At 30.3% G+C, this 18,282-nt stretch overlaps 2 protein-coding genes across 2 annotated transcripts; both read left to right on the top strand.

Moving 5' to 3' along the window:
* Positions 1 to 3,984: 3,984 nt before the first annotated feature.
* Positions 3,985 to 7,224, top strand: LOC127254913 (adenine phosphoribosyltransferase 5-like). The gene is made up of 7 exons (XM_051280262.1): positions 3,985 to 4,371; positions 4,599 to 4,709; positions 4,989 to 5,081; positions 5,208 to 5,357; positions 5,433 to 5,491; positions 6,042 to 6,098; positions 6,871 to 7,224. The coding sequence occupies exons 1-6, from the start codon at positions 4,281 to 4,283 to the stop codon at positions 6,096 to 6,098; spliced, it is 561 nt and encodes a 186-aa protein (XP_051136219.1). The 5' UTR covers positions 3,985 to 4,280; the 3' UTR covers positions 6,871 to 7,224.
* Positions 7,225 to 13,428: 6,204 nt separating this feature from the next.
* On the top strand, positions 13,429 to 17,603 carry LOC127254754 (signal recognition particle 54 kDa protein 2-like). Its single transcript, XM_051280022.1, has 9 exons — positions 13,429 to 13,733; positions 14,308 to 14,407; positions 14,672 to 14,825; positions 15,640 to 15,790; positions 15,861 to 16,009; positions 16,411 to 16,511; positions 16,599 to 16,756; positions 16,830 to 16,944; positions 17,032 to 17,603. The coding sequence occupies exons 1-9, from the start codon at positions 13,503 to 13,505 to the stop codon at positions 17,358 to 17,360; spliced, it is 1,488 nt and encodes a 495-aa protein (XP_051135979.1). The 5' UTR covers positions 13,429 to 13,502; the 3' UTR covers positions 17,361 to 17,603.
* Positions 17,604 to 18,282: the final 679 nt, after the last annotated feature.

Here is an 18,282-nt window from a genome sequence, read left to right as displayed (position 1 = left end):
AACATAAAAAATAAAAAATATGTATTTGATTTGATATTTTTTTGGAAAAAAAATGGGATGAATAGTATATTTAAAATTCAATCGCCCAAACAAATACCGTTTGAAATTAATATAATTATAAAAATAAATTACAATATATGTTTGAATGTGTGTTTGTTTGGGGGATTTTTTTCCAAAAAGATACTATTCATCTAATTTTTTCTTTCGAAAAATATCAAATCAAATATTTGTTTTTTTTTTTTTATATTATATTAAAATTTAATTTTACATTCAAAACATTACGTCAACACATATTTATATCATATCATATAACTATTCAAATTCAAAATTTTTACTATCTAAGTCCCAACTTAAAATCCAAACCCCAAAACAAACGTACCCTTATGCTATGTTTCAATAAAATATGTTCCAAGATATTTATTTTATAGTAAATAAAATTTTATATGAAATTCATAATATATGAGTGTTTGTTAAGTATTTTAAATTTGATGTATTTATTTATTTTTTTTTTAAAAAGTTAATGTATGTAAAATTGTATTAAAAATATAAAAAATAATATTTTGAATTAAATACTAATTTTAAAAAAAATATATTTATAAGATATATATATATATTTAAAATGATGTCAGTAAAAAAAGAAATACTATTATTGAACTTTATACTACTTTTGTTCTACTATGAAATATTTTTTAAAAATTTTATAGTAAATTAAAAATAATATTAATATTTTATTGATTAGCAAAAATATATACTTCCTCCGTATTTTAATCATTTATTCATTTATTCATTTTCGTCCGTTCCATAATAAAATATCCATTTTTTTTTATAGTAATTGCATAATTTATCTAATATTACAAATACTCTTCCAATTTATAATATATTATAAAAATATAATTATCTTTATATTATACAATATTAATAAGAACAATTTAGTCCTTTTTTTTTATACTATATTCTAATATAATATTAATATTTTTAAAATTTTATATAAAAAATAAATAAATATATAAATATGGGCGGGAGGAAGCAATATAGAGTGATTAAGGATATATTTGTTACCAAGGTCAAGCTAACTCGAATCAATAGTCCAAACACACCATTCTATCCATTAGTTAGGGGGGATAAAATACAATAAATCAAATTTTCAATTATTGTGCGTGACGCACCCAAATCGAAAATTCAAAAAAAATATATATATATATATATATTTAAATAAGAAGGAAATATATTCTGACAAAGATCTTGACCACACATCACGTGGATAGATCTGCGACGTAGCCTAGGTAGATAAGGGGACCACGGTCCTCCCAGCATCCCAAGTCCCGGCCCCCTCCGGAGCTCATTCCTTTCTGAAATTACATCTCTGTCCTCACCTCGCTTGACAAGATCCAGCCGAGGATTTCATTCACCATTACAAATGTCTCACGTAATCATTACCCAATAAAATAATAATAATATTATTATTATTATATTACTATTATTAAACCTTAATGGCTGTGGTTGTTTTATCGAGACAATGTATATCTTATTTTATTAAGTATGCGTTAATCAATGTTTGTACGTGTGGGGAACTGCAGTTTACTCATAATATCTTATTTTTTGAATGATTATCTCTTTTTTTTTTTATTTGTTAAATTTATATATTATTTATTTATAATTTTATTATTTTTATTTTAATAAATAATTCATTTTCTAATGTCCTATTTGATATTACACGATATTTTTAGGCAATTAGGATTTTTATTATAAAATGATAAATTTGTCCTTAATCTTGTGTATAGAAAATGAAAGAGTAAATAAAGTAACGGTAAAATAGTAAATTTTGTGTATAAAAATAAAAAGAGGATAATAATTGTTGGACATTCCAAATAAGAAAGTAGAACGTTAGTTTGTGGACAGAAGAAGAGGAAGTATATAATTTATAATTATTTTCTTTTTATATTAATTTAATTACAATCAAACAAACTACAAATCGTTAAAGATTTACATTATATTCTAATATTTCTTTTCGTTATTGTTATTTAATAGCTCAACACTACCAATTTGTTTTTTGCGAATTTAATTCTATTATTAGTCTTTGATTTTTCTTTTCTAATGTAGCGATTTCAATATATGTTTTTTTTTTTTTTTTATATATATATCAAATATGATATTTAACAATTATTTTATTTAAAAATAAAATAAAATACTAACAAATAAAAATTACCAATAAAAACACATTGCATACATTTCATATATGGCTAAATATATTACTCATTTCCTCCCATTCCCATTCCAAATGTGCGTTAATAATTTGATTAAAAAATAATAATATTCTATTAATTATAAAAATATTTAGGGTGTGTTTGTTTGAGGGTTTGGATTTTGAGTTGGGATTTGAATAGTAAAAATTTTGAATTTGAATAGTTGTATAATGTGATATAAATAGGTGTTGATGTGATGTTTTGAATGTAAAATTGATTTTTAGTATAATATAAAAAATGAAAATAGGTGTTTGATTTGATATTTTTAGGAGGAAAAAATGGGATGAATAGTAGGATTAAAATCCAATCCCCCAGACAAACACACCCATTATATATTATATTTTCAAATAATATTTTTGGAGAATTGTACGAAAAACAATCATTCATTTTTTTCACCTTTTTCAATTATTTCATTTTTTTTTGTAATAATATTATAAGTACTAGTATTTAGGAAATACAAGTAAAATAATTACATATGATAGAATATTTGTAAAAATGGGTTTATTTGTAAGATTATAATTATGGTTTTTAATTTTGAATTAAAATAATAGTTTAATATGATATAAATATCTATTGATATATATTTTGAATATAAAATTAAATTTTAATATAATATAATAAATAAAAAATAAATATTTAATTTGATATTTTTAGAAAAAAAAAATAAAACAGTAAAACTAAATACAAGATCTTACAAGAAAACACATGCGATCCTAAATTAAACATAATAGCAAAAATATTTGTAACATACTATATTATTTAGCAATATAATTTTAAAAATACAATAGGGTGTGTTTGTTTGGGGGATTGGATTAGATTTTCACTATTAATTTCATATTTTTTCTCCAAAAATATCAAATCAAACACCTATTTTTTATTTTTTATATTATACTAAAAATCAATTTTATATTCAAAACATCACATGAACACCTATTTATATCACATCGTACAATTATTCAAATTCAAAATTTTTACTATTCAAATCCCAACTCAAAATTCAAACACCCAAACAAATACACCCTAAATACCTAGGTAGTGTGGTTAATGATTGAAATATAATAGTCCTTAAAAGAATGACTTGGTAGTATGAGCTAGTTTTTAATATTGATTTGAAATGAAATGTAATTTGAAATTTTTTTAATATATAGTATATTTTCATATAATATTTTATAAAATAAATATTATATTTTGATTGTAAACCATAAAAAATAAATAAATAGATGTAATTTCAGTTTCAACCAAACAGACCCTTAGCTGTTCGCTAATCCTTAATTAGTTGGTCTAAGGAGCTGTTTGGCTGTATCATTTTTCTTAGGATAATCTTGCTTAACTATCACTTCAATTTAATAATAGTAAATAATAATAATAAATCTATGCAGTTGAGTTGAGTTTGAGAAGAACAGAGCCAAAAACATCCTTAAAATATAATCCAAACAGACACACAGACCTGAAACAATCCAATCCAAATCCAAACCAATCCCTTCATTACGTAACCCCAAACAAGACACAGTGGATTCAGGTACGGTACCCATCAAAAGCATCGGATTCCACCCCACCCCACCCCATTTCTGCAACCATACAAATACACACACCCAATTTACGATTCATTCAAGTAAAACAATTTCTATTTATTACATAATAAATAAATAATTAAAAATCAAGAATTTTATTTTATTTTATTTTGCTTATAAATTGCAGAGCTACTGTGGAGGAGGATTCTTCCTCAGTGGAGCTTTCATCCACCAACAACCCAAAGATACACTCTTTATTTCATAATTAATATTCAACAGTACACATAAATACACACACATATACATACACATACATACATACATACATATATACATACATATATACACCCCCCCTCCCTCACCAATTCCCACTAACCCCATCTTTTCTCTCGTCTCTTAACTCCTCCACACTGGTTTCATTTTTTATTTAAAAAAAAAGAAAAAAGAAAATAAAATTGCAAGGATAGAACAAAAAGAAGAGCTGTTTGTTTTCTTGTTTGTTTGAAGAAGTTAAGGAAGGAAGAAGATGTTTGCAGCAGAGAATGGGTTGAAGGGTGACCCAAGATTGAAGGCCATTTCTGATGCCATTACTGTTGTCCCCAATTTTCCCAAGCCAGGTCTTCTTTCTTTCTAATTTTTCTTTTTTTTTTTTTTTAAAAAAAAAAATTATATATATATATATATATATATTGGGGATTCTTCTGTATGAGGAGAATATGCTACAGGAAGATTCAATTTTTTTTTGGCTATTTTATTCTGCAAGAGGAGTGTGAAAATAGTTCTGTATTTTTCCCCCTTTTTTTTTTTTTTTTTTTTTAATTTTGTTGTGTAAGAATGGTGGCAGGTATTATGTTTCAAGATATTACAACCCTTGTCTCCAATCACAAGGTCTTCAAGCATACTGTTGATATCTTTGTCGAGAGATACAGAGACATGGGTATCTCTGTTGTTGCTGGTAATGTACTAAATGTCCTTTCTCTTTGCCCTAATTTCTCTTCGTTTCTGCAAATTCGAAATTATTAATCTTAGGGTTCTTGATTGCTTCCTCTGAGATTTGCTCTGTTCTTGAGAAAAAAAAAAAAAAGATCCAATTTTTATTCCCTTTCCGGGCTTTCATTTCTTGCTTTTGGGAAATGATAGTTCTCTTTAATTCGTAACATTTAAGGATGTAAAAAGTCGAAATCCTTGGTGGTGATGATGATTGTCTGTCTGAATTTCATTAATGGTGTTGTAGGTGTTGAAGCAAGAGGCTTTATATTTGCATCTCCAATTGCATTGGCTATTGGTGCTAAGTTTGTCCCTCTCCGGAAACCTGGGAAACTTCCGGGTACATTTTTCGACCATTAATTATATTCGGATAATGTAGCTCGAAATCGAGGAGTTTAATGTTGTAATTTGAAGTCCTCAAGATGTAAGAAAAACAGGAATGAATACATTGTTTTAATTTGTCCAGGCCAAGTTATCTCCGAAGCCTATGATCTCGAATACGGCAGCGATTGTTTGGCAATGCACGTTGGCGCCGTCGAACAGGGCGAACGTGCGATCATAATCGACGATTTAGTGGCAACGGGAGGGACATTGTCGGCCAGCATGAGGCTTTTGGGTAAGAACCTGAATTGTTTCCAAAATCCTTACACTTGGCAATAATTCGGACAACGTTGTCTCTTTATTGTCCCAGAGCGTGTTGGCGCCGAGGTCGTCGAGTGCGCTTGTGTCATCGGAGTGCCCGAAGTTAAGGTAGATCCTTTGCCCCAAGATCGGTCAATCCATCCATCCAGTTTGATAAATGATCATCTCATTTAAAAGTTTTGTCGGAAACTAATGACCGTCTCACCTAAAAGCTCGAACTTGTTAGGGAAACTAAGCCATTAGTTACATATCCCGCAAACGGGAGTCCTCAACACGCCCCCTCAGGTGCAAGTGGGTCTGCGAAACTTGCACATGCATATGCCACAAATGGGGACGGGCGGGACTCGAACTCGACATGGTATCAGAGCCTAGGCTAGGTCTCGAGTTCGAGTCCCGCCCGTCCCCATTTGTGGCATATGCATGTGCAAGTTTCGCAGACCCACTTGCACCTGAGGGGGCGTGTTGAGGACTCCCGTTTGCGGGATATGTAACTAATGGCTTAGTTTCCCTAACAAGTTCGAGCTTTTAGGTGAGACGGTCATTAGTTTCCGACAAGTTTAAACTTGCAGAGAAAGATATCATTAATTACATGTTGTATAGTTTTCTTACACATCACGTCCCAATAATTTCGATTCATATGTTGTATCTTTTCTCGCAGGAACGAGGATTGTTGGATGGAAAACCGCTGTACGTTCTAGTGGAACCTCGTCAATAGGTACGGTACTTTCTTTCTTTCAATCCATTTTCGTAAATCCTTAACCTTGACAATGTGGTAATAGAATACATCATTTGAATTTTAAATAACCATTTCATCTAAAAAAAACTCAGGGTAAAATTGTTCATAACTTTCCCAGTGTTTTGAAATTTAGCTTAAAATCTCACGATGCTACTTTATACTTTAAAACACCCCACTACCATGTAACCTCCCTTGTATATGAGAAAATGATTTTCTATTTATATGTTTGCATAACGGGGGTTTTATACAATATTTTTGAAAATATAAGGAGGCGCCATATAATTTTTTAAAGTAAAGTGGGGATTTACGCTTAGTTTCGAAACGAAAAAGGGGTTTCATGCAACATTTTTTAAAGTATAAGAGGGCGCTTTGCAATTTTTAAAGTTAAGAGGAAATTTAAGCTGAGTTTCAAAATCACAAGGGAGTTATCGCAATTTTGCCAAAACTTAATATTGAAACTTAGCTTTTAGGTGAGAACCGACACGAGGTTTTATCGTTTTTATTGCATTTTATTGCACGCCCCGCCCCCCTCAATTAAATTCTAACTCTACAAATAAACGCTCGCGCGGCTGTGGTCCTCGCCCCTTTTTATGACATCATTCGGAGGTCCACCCGTGTTATGAGCTATACAGCGTTGTATTTGTACATTCGAACAACACATCCTCTGGTGGTCCTTACACGAAGATATCTTGCACATGTTCGATGTACACTTTTGTTGGCAATCGCTTAATTGCTAATCGTGGTTGTTTAGATTGTCGGAGAGCTGGCGCCGGGTTGTTGCAATAACATTTTTCTGAATGGGTTGTTGAGGAGACGACGTCGACGATGCTGTCTTGGCCTCGGCCCACATTGCTGGAAAAACAGAGCTTTTTTGCGCCGGGTGTTTTATGTGATCACTCGCTCGGTTGATAGCATTGTCTTTTCCGTTGCAAATAATTTTCGGGATATTGTAACGTACTGTGTCGTACCATTTTTATTTTTATTTATTTTTTTCATTTTAATTATGAATGAGAAAATTTTTTCCCTCCTTTGTATTCAATTTGTATCTTCTTCTTCGTTCTTATTGTCGACATGGTGGATGGAGAATGGATTTGTGTTACTTTGATGTTTTGCGACTTGTGATTGTATTGGCTTTGAGAATGGAATTGGTTATTTATTTATTTGTTTTTTTGTTGGGGGTAAACTATAGCTATGTTAGAGAATGGCTACGATTTACAAAAAAAAAAAAAAAAAAAAAAAAAAAAAAAAAAAAAAAACCTCTTAAAAGCATTATTCGAATAGTAATTACGAAAATGAGTTAGCGGAGACAAAATTCAAATAAAATTGAAAACAATATTAAACCGAATCGTAATGAGAAAATAAAATCCAAGTAAATAGGCCTAAAGAAATCAATTCAGGATTACTCTATGTCGTCTATTTTTGCGACAAAACAAATTCAATTATGTAATTCCAAAACCATGGCTAACTTCGAAGGTTCCCTAATTGGTAGATATTTCCATGTTCTTTTGACTTTAAAAATTGCATAGCGTCCTCTTATACTTTAAAAAATATTGTATGAAAATTTTTTTTCGTTTCGAAATTTAGCGTAAATCCCCAATTTACTTAAAAAAATTATATGATGCCTCCTTATATTTTCAAAAATATTGTATAAAACCCCCGTTATGCAAATATATAGATAGAAAATCTTTTTCTCATATACAAGGGAGGTTACGTGGTATTGAGATTTCATGCAACATTTTTTTTAAGTATAAAATAGCGTCATTCTATTTACAGGGAGATTATAAGCTAAATTTCGAAACAGGGAAAATTATGAACAATTTTACCTTGAATTTTTTTTTTTAGATGAAATGGTTATTTAAAATTCAAATGATGTATTCTATTACCACATTTTAAGGTTAAGGATTTACGAAAAGGTATCGAAAGAAAGAAAGTACCGTTCCTATTGACGAGGTTCCACTAGAACGTACAACGGTTTTCCATCCAACAATCCTCGTTCCTGCGAGAAAAAATACAACATATGAAGGCTCATACCCAGGTGCTAAATGATCCGAGGTAACCGTGCCGCAAGGTGAAGGTCGGCGACGTCTCTCTAAGCCTCGACACCAACCGAAATCCGCACTCGAAAAGACTTCTACTCTCATCGAAATCACTTCAAAAACCCACCTGAAACTACATAGGAAAAACTCATTTTCTCTATCTAATACTCCCTCCGTCCTACATAATTTGTCCCTATTTTCTATTTTCGTCCGTCCCACATAACTTGTCCTTTCTATTTTTGGAATTATAATTATACACTTTAATCGAATTTTAAATTTTAAATTTTATAATTTTCTTAATTTTAATTAAACTATTTACTTATTTTAATCTTAATCTATAATTATTTTTACTAAATAATAATTATTTTTACTAATATACTTCTTAATTACTTACTAATTATACTTTACCTAAATTCTCGTATCTACAGTAATACACCCATATTATATGGGACGGAGGGAGTATCAAACTACCCAAAACTAGCACACAATTATAACAAACCTCACAAATGGGTTAAGGATTTTAGATTGGGCTTAGGGTTTGATATATAGGTTGGAGAGTTGGGTTTCGGTTAAAGGGTTTGGGCCAAATTCGGTGGGTCGGGCTATGAAGTGGACCAACTAATGTATTATCAAGGGAATCGTTGGATTAGGCCTCAAACGACCAAAATTCCAACATACTTCATTTATTTTGACCGTGATTTAACCAAATCTCAAATACATACGTACTAGATATAGATTTACTATGCACTAATGGGTTTGATCATCGTCTTTTGTCTTTTGCTGCATTCACGAATGTAGACAAAACATAACACATAATCTCCCCGTCTGTCTGTAAGGGTCACATTTACCTTTTGTATAATTGTACTTAACATTTAAAATATCCTTATATTTGTATAATTTTTTGTACAACTGCCGTTTTATTAGTATTATAAGATATTAATGAAAGTATTTTTGCAATTTTTTCTTAATTTGTACTACGTTTTGATATAATAATTAATATTCAAAGATCAACACCCAAAAAGTAAATGAGACCCTTAGAGCCGGAATAAAGATAATATTAAACAAATAAGTCCTATAACACACACTTGGATTAAACACATAGCAACTTACACGTACACACAAATACTACACAAACAAATATATAAGTAAAATTCATTATATACAAAAAAAATATATAAGTAAATTTAAACAGATTCAACATAATGAATCTACAGATTCCAAGTAAGCACACAAGTTAATAAACAATGACCACACATGCACATTCACAAAGAAAATCAACAACATGCCCAATACAAAAATTTAAAATCACATAACATGAGCTCCACCTTATTTGACGTCAACTAGAGAACATTAAGCACTAGACACAAAAAATATCTTAGATACTAAACTCTACGGCTCTAGCACACACTTCTACGGGCTAAACTCAAAGTACTACGACCTACACACGTAAATCGATCGACCGCTACCACTAAAAATTTTCGAAGACTCAACCATTCGGATATTCTACCTAGAAGAACATTAAGCAATCTATGAAGAAACCTAAAAAAAAACTCAACAGTTAGGAGAAAATTTAGAGGACACTTAGCATCTAAAAAAAACTAACCCTAGAAGAACTACTAAATAACTAAGAGGAAAACAAAGCACTAAGAACCTAATTCGACCGAACACTGCTACAATGGATACCCGGGAACATAATCACAAAAGAAACAATTAGTCCACAAAAAATTAACATGTAATCCAAGTAATAGTTATTATCGTCAAAGATTCACATCAATTTATAAGAACAAATATCACCTTAATTCAAATAGACCCTAAATGTTTCTCTTCTGCATCAGCTGTCTTTCAATCCCTGTCATCGATTTCTCAAATTTTGTGTCCATATTTATGTCATTTGTTTGTGTTGCTAAGTAGACTAGTGGTGCAACATCATTTTGGAAGATGACGTTTCATGGGTGAAGAGATAAATGTAGAAGTAAATAAAATTATTGATCGAATATTTTCGTATTTTGGATTGAACTGTATTGTTCATGGCCCCCTCTATTTTCTAGATGATTTCTATATATTTTAAGAAACATAATCGCGTTCTATCATCGGCCATTTGTTTGCTTGCATCTTTTTCTTATTCAAACGTAATGTCTTTCTTTTCATAAGGTATCATTTTATTATTTATTTAGTTATTCTAAATATATATTATTGTGTAATGATGTAATTTTCAGAATTTTATTTATCATATTTGAATTATTTTGGTATATATTTTCTAATTTATGTGATATTGCATTTTCTTACTGCTATATTTATATTTATATCATTTTGCTAACAGTAGTTCCTTGAGTTAATATAATTTAGTTTGCTTTAAAAATGTTCAGAAACTTATATTTGTATTTAGGAGCTTATATTTGAATTAATATAATAATTAGCATTATCTACAATTTATATTTATATACACACTAAGTGAAATTTTAACGTAGGTATTTTTTATTTGGGACTAGACAGTGTTTTGTGATATTTTCATATCGAAATGAATTGTCTTGCCCCAGTAACGATCGCCTACTTAATCTTCAATTCACAATTCGTTCTAAGCATATTTAGAATTGTGGATTAACTGATAATAAGTTTATTTTCTTGTTTGTTTGAAAAGATATTGAACTAGTTTATCTAAATTATGTTATCTTAGGGTCATTGAGATATTAAATTATATTGAATTTTAGGAAGTATATATAGTTGGACATATTAAATATGATCTTAATCTTTTAACAATATTAGTTGAATGATAACGTCCTGAAAACACATACATTTCATTTCACATTCGGTGATGCAATAGTTACATTAGCAGATGTTGTCATGATATATCGATTACCCATTGGTGGTAAGCCTATTATCAATGATGTCATATCTTGACAAACCATAGAGCATTTTTCAAAGATTTGTATGAATTTGTTACAATTGCCACTTAGCCCAAAATACACATACAGTGAATTTTGCATTATACTTTAGAAGATTATTTGAAGAATGATGAATTTCATATTGATGATGATAGTCTTAAAGAAAAAATAGAGTCTTGGGCATGTGAATTTATGTTACTAATGTTTATGGGTAGCATATTTTCGATTTCAGATGGTATTAGGGACATGTTAATTCACTTGTCATATTCGCAAAAACTTGATTTTTTTTGAAAAGTATGGTTGATGAAGTATTTGTCTTGCGTGTCTATATTATAATATTTTTAGTGGTTATTGGAGAAAAAGAAAAAAAAAATTAGTGACCCCTTACATTATAACAGGTATATTTTTATAAATTCTTGACTTCTTAAATTTGTTTAGTTAATACCATTTTTGTTGTTTAAGTATTTTATTTATTTTAGATTTGAGCATAATCTCAATTAGGCATGTTGGCTCTTCGAATTAAATCAATAAACCCTATTAGTGTCAATCTTTTAATGTTTGCTAATGGTGTAATTCTTTCCGTTGTGCCTTACGGAGCTAGGTAGACGACGATTAGGGTGTTGACAAAGATCAAATCAACACCAAGTTAACAAACCAACATGAAACAATTAACCATTCGTTACAGAACAAATATTTAGTACAATAACATGAAACAATTAGTATTTCATCAAAACGTAGATAGTAATGATGTGTTGTTATATAGTACTACTATATAATACTTGTTACTTTCTTTATAAATATTTGTTGATTAAGTCAAATTACTTAGGGATGGAGAAATTTACCTAATATATCGAAATACCGACTTATTGTACCGTATCGTGTCGAAAATATCAAAAATTTCGTTACAATATAGATATCGTACCGAAATTTTCGGTATGGTATCGGTATGAATTTTTGAAAAGTTCGGTATTTCGATACCATACCGATATTATTTGTATTAAATAATTTAATTATTAATATAAACAATAATTATTAAATTTTTAAATAAAAAAGATGCATACTACTGAAAATTCATTTATTTATTTTCATAATATTTTTTGTTGTGTAAAATGGTGATATTTATTAATTTTGTATTAATTATTTTGAAATTAAAATTAAATTTTTGGTATAATCGGTATATACCGGTATCGTACGGAAATCAAAATTTTTGGTATAAACGGTATATACTGGTATCATATTGAACTTGAAATTTTCGGTAGAAGCGGTATATACCGGTACTGTACTGAAAGTTTCAATATACCGAATTTCGGTATGCCGAAACTTTCAATATGGTACCGATATGTATTTTCATCATACCGAAAAGTTCGGTACGGTATCGACATTGATCGGTATTTTCGGTACGGTACGCCATCCCTAAAATTACTGTTGTGCTTAAATTAAAGTATATTTTGGTGAAATTAAAATATATTTTGCTGACATATAATTATATAATATATTATTAAAATATATGTTATGTATTATACTGATATTTGCTACTTTCTTCATAAATATTTGCTAATTGAGTCAAATAAGCACTATACTATGTTGATTTAGTCTAATCAATGCAGTAAAAGTCTAACCGAGTATAGCTAGGTAATGTAAATTATACAAAAATTATATATATATTAATTAGAATATTTTATATTTTTCAACATAATTGATAATTTGTTATTATAGATGAGCTCGTGATAAATATGATGTGTGCTATTATCGGGGATGTGCTTGATTTTACAAGTCCAGTTTATATGATAGCATCTCATAAAAAATAATAAAATAATTTTGTCCCAAAAATAATACTTCAAACCCTAACTTTAGGTATGCTAAGAAAGAGCTCAATCCTTTTAGCTACATTTTTTCAGCTGTATTTTTCTGTAGTGACCTGATATAATTAAATATTAATATGATTTTTTGAATTTTAAATTAATTTTATTATATTATTAAAAATAAAAATTAATATTTAATTTAATATTTGTAAAACCTTTTTATAAACAATAAATTACGTTTAAATTGTTTAAGATAATAGAATATATATAATAATATCTATATTATGTGGATGCGGATATTATATTTTTTTTAATATTTATTAGCAATATATCAAAAAAATTTGTTGTACGAACAAATATTTTTATACCGTTCAATTTCAATAAATCCCGTTAAACTATTATTCTAAAATAGTAAGGCCTGCATCCAAAAATCTAGGGGAAAATCCTACCCGTTTAGTGAAGATCCTATTTTGCCCAATGGGTTTACCCAAGCCCGTTTATTCATACGACGCCGTTTTGGTTGCCTAACCAATGCCTATAAATATCCGACCCAACCACATTATGAAATCTCTTCTGCTTTACTGTTTACTTGCTTTGCCGCCAACTTTACTCCGAAATCCTAATTCAATTCTATAGAGTTTGAATTCCGAAGAATTGGTAGAGATGGTGCTCGCGCAGTTAGGGGGAAGCATTACGCGCGCTCTCCAGCGGATGAGCAACGCCACCGTAATTGACGAGAAGGTGCTCAATGATTGCCTCAATGAGATCACCCGTGCGCTTCTCCAATCCGACGTGCAGTTTAAGCTCGTTCGGGATATGCAGACCAGTATCAAGAGGATTGTAAATCTCGAGGAGCTCGCCGCTGGGCATAACAAGCGCAAGATAATCCAACAGGTGAGCAGAGGGCTTCTTTAATCAACTCCGTATGGCACGCGAGAAAAAAACTAAAACCTTGTCGTTCGATAGAGTTTATTCGCTTTATCTTTTAAGGGAAATCATTGAGGATATGTTAGTTAGTTTGAGTTGCTTTATGAATGTGCTAAGTTTTTTGTGTTTGTAGTTTTAATGAACCGTGAATATAGAAGAAGGATGTTGATTTATATATTTGCTATTGCTTTTAGTTCATATTATTGTAAGAGTAATTTCAGCAATCCTGTCAATGTAATGTTTATTACTGGAGTTGTTTTCTAAGGATATTTTCAGTTTCCTCTTCGAAGATGCTTTTAAGCTTTGACATTGGGATGATAACTAATTATCCACTTGTGATTAATGGAGTTGTATCATGGAAAGCAACTGAAAATTCAAGATATTTGATTTTAAGAAGTTTTTATTGTAATTTAAAATGCCACCTGTTGGTTATTTTATAGTTTATTGCATATCTATCAAGATTGTTGGATTTTTCTTGATTACTCCACAGAAGTTTTCATCAGCTTATTTTATGTTGATAAAAGTTGTGTTTCATTTACAGGCAGTTTTTAATGAGCTATGCAAGATGTTGGATCCTGGGAAGCCTTTGTTTACCCCGAAAAAAGGGAAAACTAGTGTTGTTATGTTTGTTGGTCTGCAAGGTATGCTGTTATCAACTTATTATGAGAAATTTGTTCTGATGATTAATTCCCATTATACTGATAGGATTCAATCATGTGTTGTGTTGTAAGGAAATCTAATCTTGTTTGACCGGCATTTAGTCATTTGCAATATATAAGTAACTGATTTGGAGATGTTATACAAGCATTGAAGCAGTAGATGTTGTTATGAGAAATAATTTGTTATTTTATGATTTGGAGATATTATACAAGCATTAAAGCATTAAATGCTCTTTTGCAATCTAGGTTCTGGGAAGACAACAACATGTACAAAATATGCATATTACCACCACAAGAAAGGATGGAAACCTGCTCTGGTTTGTGCCGATACATTCAGAGCTGGTGCTTTTGACCAGTTGAAGCAAAATGCAACTAAAGTTAAAATTCCCTTTTATGGAAGGTATATTTTTTTTTCTCCATTATTGTATTCTTGCTACTTTTTCTGGTGTACAGATGTTGTATGAACAGTAGCAGTTGGCCTTACATCCCTAATAAAAATGAGGAGTGAAAACACTGAAGGAATTCCTTGTCATTGTTTTCATGTGGGTTGCCTAAGAAGATAGATGATATTGCATTTGGATAGTATAAAATAATTCGAAGAAATGCTATTCTTACTACTGTAGAACATGTGAATATTAGATATGTGGGGTTAATTCTCCATTCTGTATTTCTACACATTTTCCATTTATTTTTTAATGGTTTGTGCTGTGCAAACAAAACAACAAGGTGACTTTGTAACGATAGAGCCGCTATGCTTTTGCCTTGTCTGCTGAATTTATGTTGTTTATTTATTCAATGATATATTTTCTAGTAGTAAAATATCATCTTGCCTTGATGTGAATCAGTACACTACTAATTGTTGTAAGATAGTGGAGCAATCAGATTTTTTTGCACTTTTGCTTACGGATTATTATGCACCAGAAGTATGCATTTGAGTCTTTGAGTAAACTTGCGCTTCTTTTTCATAATATTATTTTTTTTTCCCTTGAATAAGTTATCTTACTTCTAGTTATTTCTGCTAATTTAAGATTTATTGTCCCCAGACTAATGAATTATATATTTGATATAATGATTTAAGTTCAGTTTTCAGTTTATGTAATCTACAATTTAGTCTTGGTTTTGATTTTGGTTTTATCTGATGCTTTTATTTTTATTCTATTTTTGGGTTGTCTTGTTTTTCGTTAACTATACAAAATCAATATATTATGCAACAGTTACAGGGAATCAGATCCAGTGAAAATTGCAGTCGAAGGTGTTGAAAGATTCAAGAAAGAAAATTGTGATCTCATAATAGTTGACACCAGTGGACGGCACAAACAGGAAGAAGCACTTCTTGAGGAGATGCGTCAAGTTTCTGAAGCAACAGTATGTTTCATTGTGCATTCAATTCTATTTTGTTGAGACTTTTTTTTAACAATGATTCTCTCGCTTGTAGAAACCAGATCTTATCATCTTTGTGATGGATAGCAGCATTGGTCAAGTTGCCTACGATCAAGCTAAAGCATTCCGGGAAAGTGTTGCAGTTGGGGCTGTGATTATCACAAAGATGGATGGACATGCTAAGGGAGGAGGTGCTCTCAGCGCGTAAGTTCAAAATAATCTTGAATTCGATGTTTGCATAATGATTAAGATGGGAAAGATACACCATATCATGTTAGGTATTTGCAAATGTTTCTCATCTCTTACATCGAATAATCTAGTGTGCAATATGAGTTTAAATATGGCAAAGATTTTTTAGATTTTTAGATGTATCTTCCAATATTCAAAGTGACCGTAAACCAAACACCGGTGAAAATTGAACTTTAGTATGTGTCTTCCCCTGTTGGTAGCTGTTTAAAAATGGCAGTTTGAGTTTTACATATAACATATCATTCAAGGAATTTATTTTAAAATTTTTAAATGCTCTATGTTTATATAGGCATATATTGCAACCTACAACTATATGCTATTTTGTGACAACTGATAAATCTAATTTTCTTCTGTAGAGTTACAGCAACAAAAAGTCCTGTCATATTTTTAGGAACTGGTGAACACATGAATGAGTTTGAAGCATTTGATGTTCAACCATTTGTTAGACGTCTTTTAGGTTTGGATTCCATGTCATACTTAATGAATTTGCTTCTGGTCTACTATTTTCATTTACTATACATTTCCTACACGATCATCCTTACAGGTATGGGTGATTTGTCTGGATTCATAGAAAAGATTCACGAAGTCGTTCCAATGGATCAGCAGCCTCAGCTTCTTCAGAAGCTTTCTGAAGGAAAGTTTACACTGAGGATTATGTACGAACAATTTCAGAGCATGCTTAAGATGGGATCTATTGGTCAGGTTTGTCCATTCCCTATCCAAACATATCTTTGCATTAGCTGCTCAATAACCGACTTAAAGGCTTTCCTTGTAGGTATTTTCGATGCTTCCAGGATTTAGCCAAGAGATGATGCCCAAGGGCGGCGAAAAGGAAGGCCAGGCGAAGATCAAAAGATACATGACGATGATGGACTCAATGACTGATGGAGGCAAGTTAATCCCATTTGAGCTAATTTACTCGACCTCAAATAGTCTATATCAATTCCACTGCTATAATATGCACATAAACATTACAGAGTTGGACAGTTCCAATCCAAAGCTAATGAATGAATCACGAATGGCGCGGATAGCTAGAGGGTGTGGTCGATCCATTAAGGATGTAATGGATATGATGGAGGAGTACAAGAGGCTGGCTAAGATTTGGATCAATATGAAGGGCCTTAAGATCCCAAAGAAGGGAGAAATGAATGCATTGTCGCGAAACATGAAGAACTGTGAAGTACAAGAGGCCATTCCGCCGGAGATGCTCAAGAAGATTGGCGGCGCCGGCGCCTTGCAGAACTTGATGAAGCAAATGGGGTCTGCTAAGGATATGATGGGTGTGTTTGGCGGCAGGCGCAAGTAGAAACCACCGGTCACTCTTGTGGACGCGGCGCAATGTCGAGAAAAAAAAAAAAAAAAAAGATAGCCATATTTTGATTGATTGTTTTGTTTGTTCATAGCCAAGGCAAATTTTGATTTTCAGTTAAGGTTCAGTTTCACAACTCAGCTGCTGATTCTCCTCCTAGTGTGTGAATTTGCTTGCTATAACTTGTGTTGTGTTCCTTCTTTGGTAAATGTTAGGGAGGAACTAATTGTGTATATTTAGGGGGATTACATGCTCAAAAGAAAATTGTGAAGAATTATTTATAAAGAAAATTGTTTTAAATATTACACTTTTTATTTTTGTAGGTGTCATTGACACTTCTATGTTTTAAGTAATTTACTAAATAAAACATAATATAATATATAATACATTCGAAACCTCTTTATTTCTATATTTCTTTTAAAAAAATAAATATTTTTATTTATATTTAAAATTTTACCCCTTTTATTAACTTAGTTTATATTAATTATAAATAAAATATAGAAAGTATATATATATTTTTTTATTTACTTGAATTGTAAAAATATTCTTTACAAAATACAATTCATATTGCATATTTTTTTTATTACAATATAATTTTTAAAATATTTAAATAATATTCTAATTTTTTTAGTCATATATATTTTTAAAATTATTAATATTATTAATTATAAAAAAATTAATAGAATAATTTAATAAATCACTATTATTAATTCATTATATATATTTTCCTTAAATATGATGTCACTAATAAAAAGATCAATTATGACTAATGAAATACTATAATAATGATATAATTTGAAAAAGATTGGCCTTCACTTATATAAGCACACTGATGTGTGCTTGAGTGCCCGCACTTTATATATATATATATATATATATATACACTAATGGTTTCTTTGCAAGCAAATTTTTTTACACA

Source organism: Andrographis paniculata, unplaced genomic scaffold (assembly GCF_009805555.1).
Source record: "Andrographis paniculata isolate CXL003 unplaced genomic scaffold, ASM980555v1 Contig52END, whole genome shotgun sequence".
Classification (NCBI taxonomy): domain Eukaryota; kingdom Viridiplantae; phylum Streptophyta; class Magnoliopsida; order Lamiales; family Acanthaceae; genus Andrographis; species Andrographis paniculata.
Note: the sequence above shows the minus strand (reverse complement) of the source record. Positions and strands in the feature narration are given on the sequence as shown.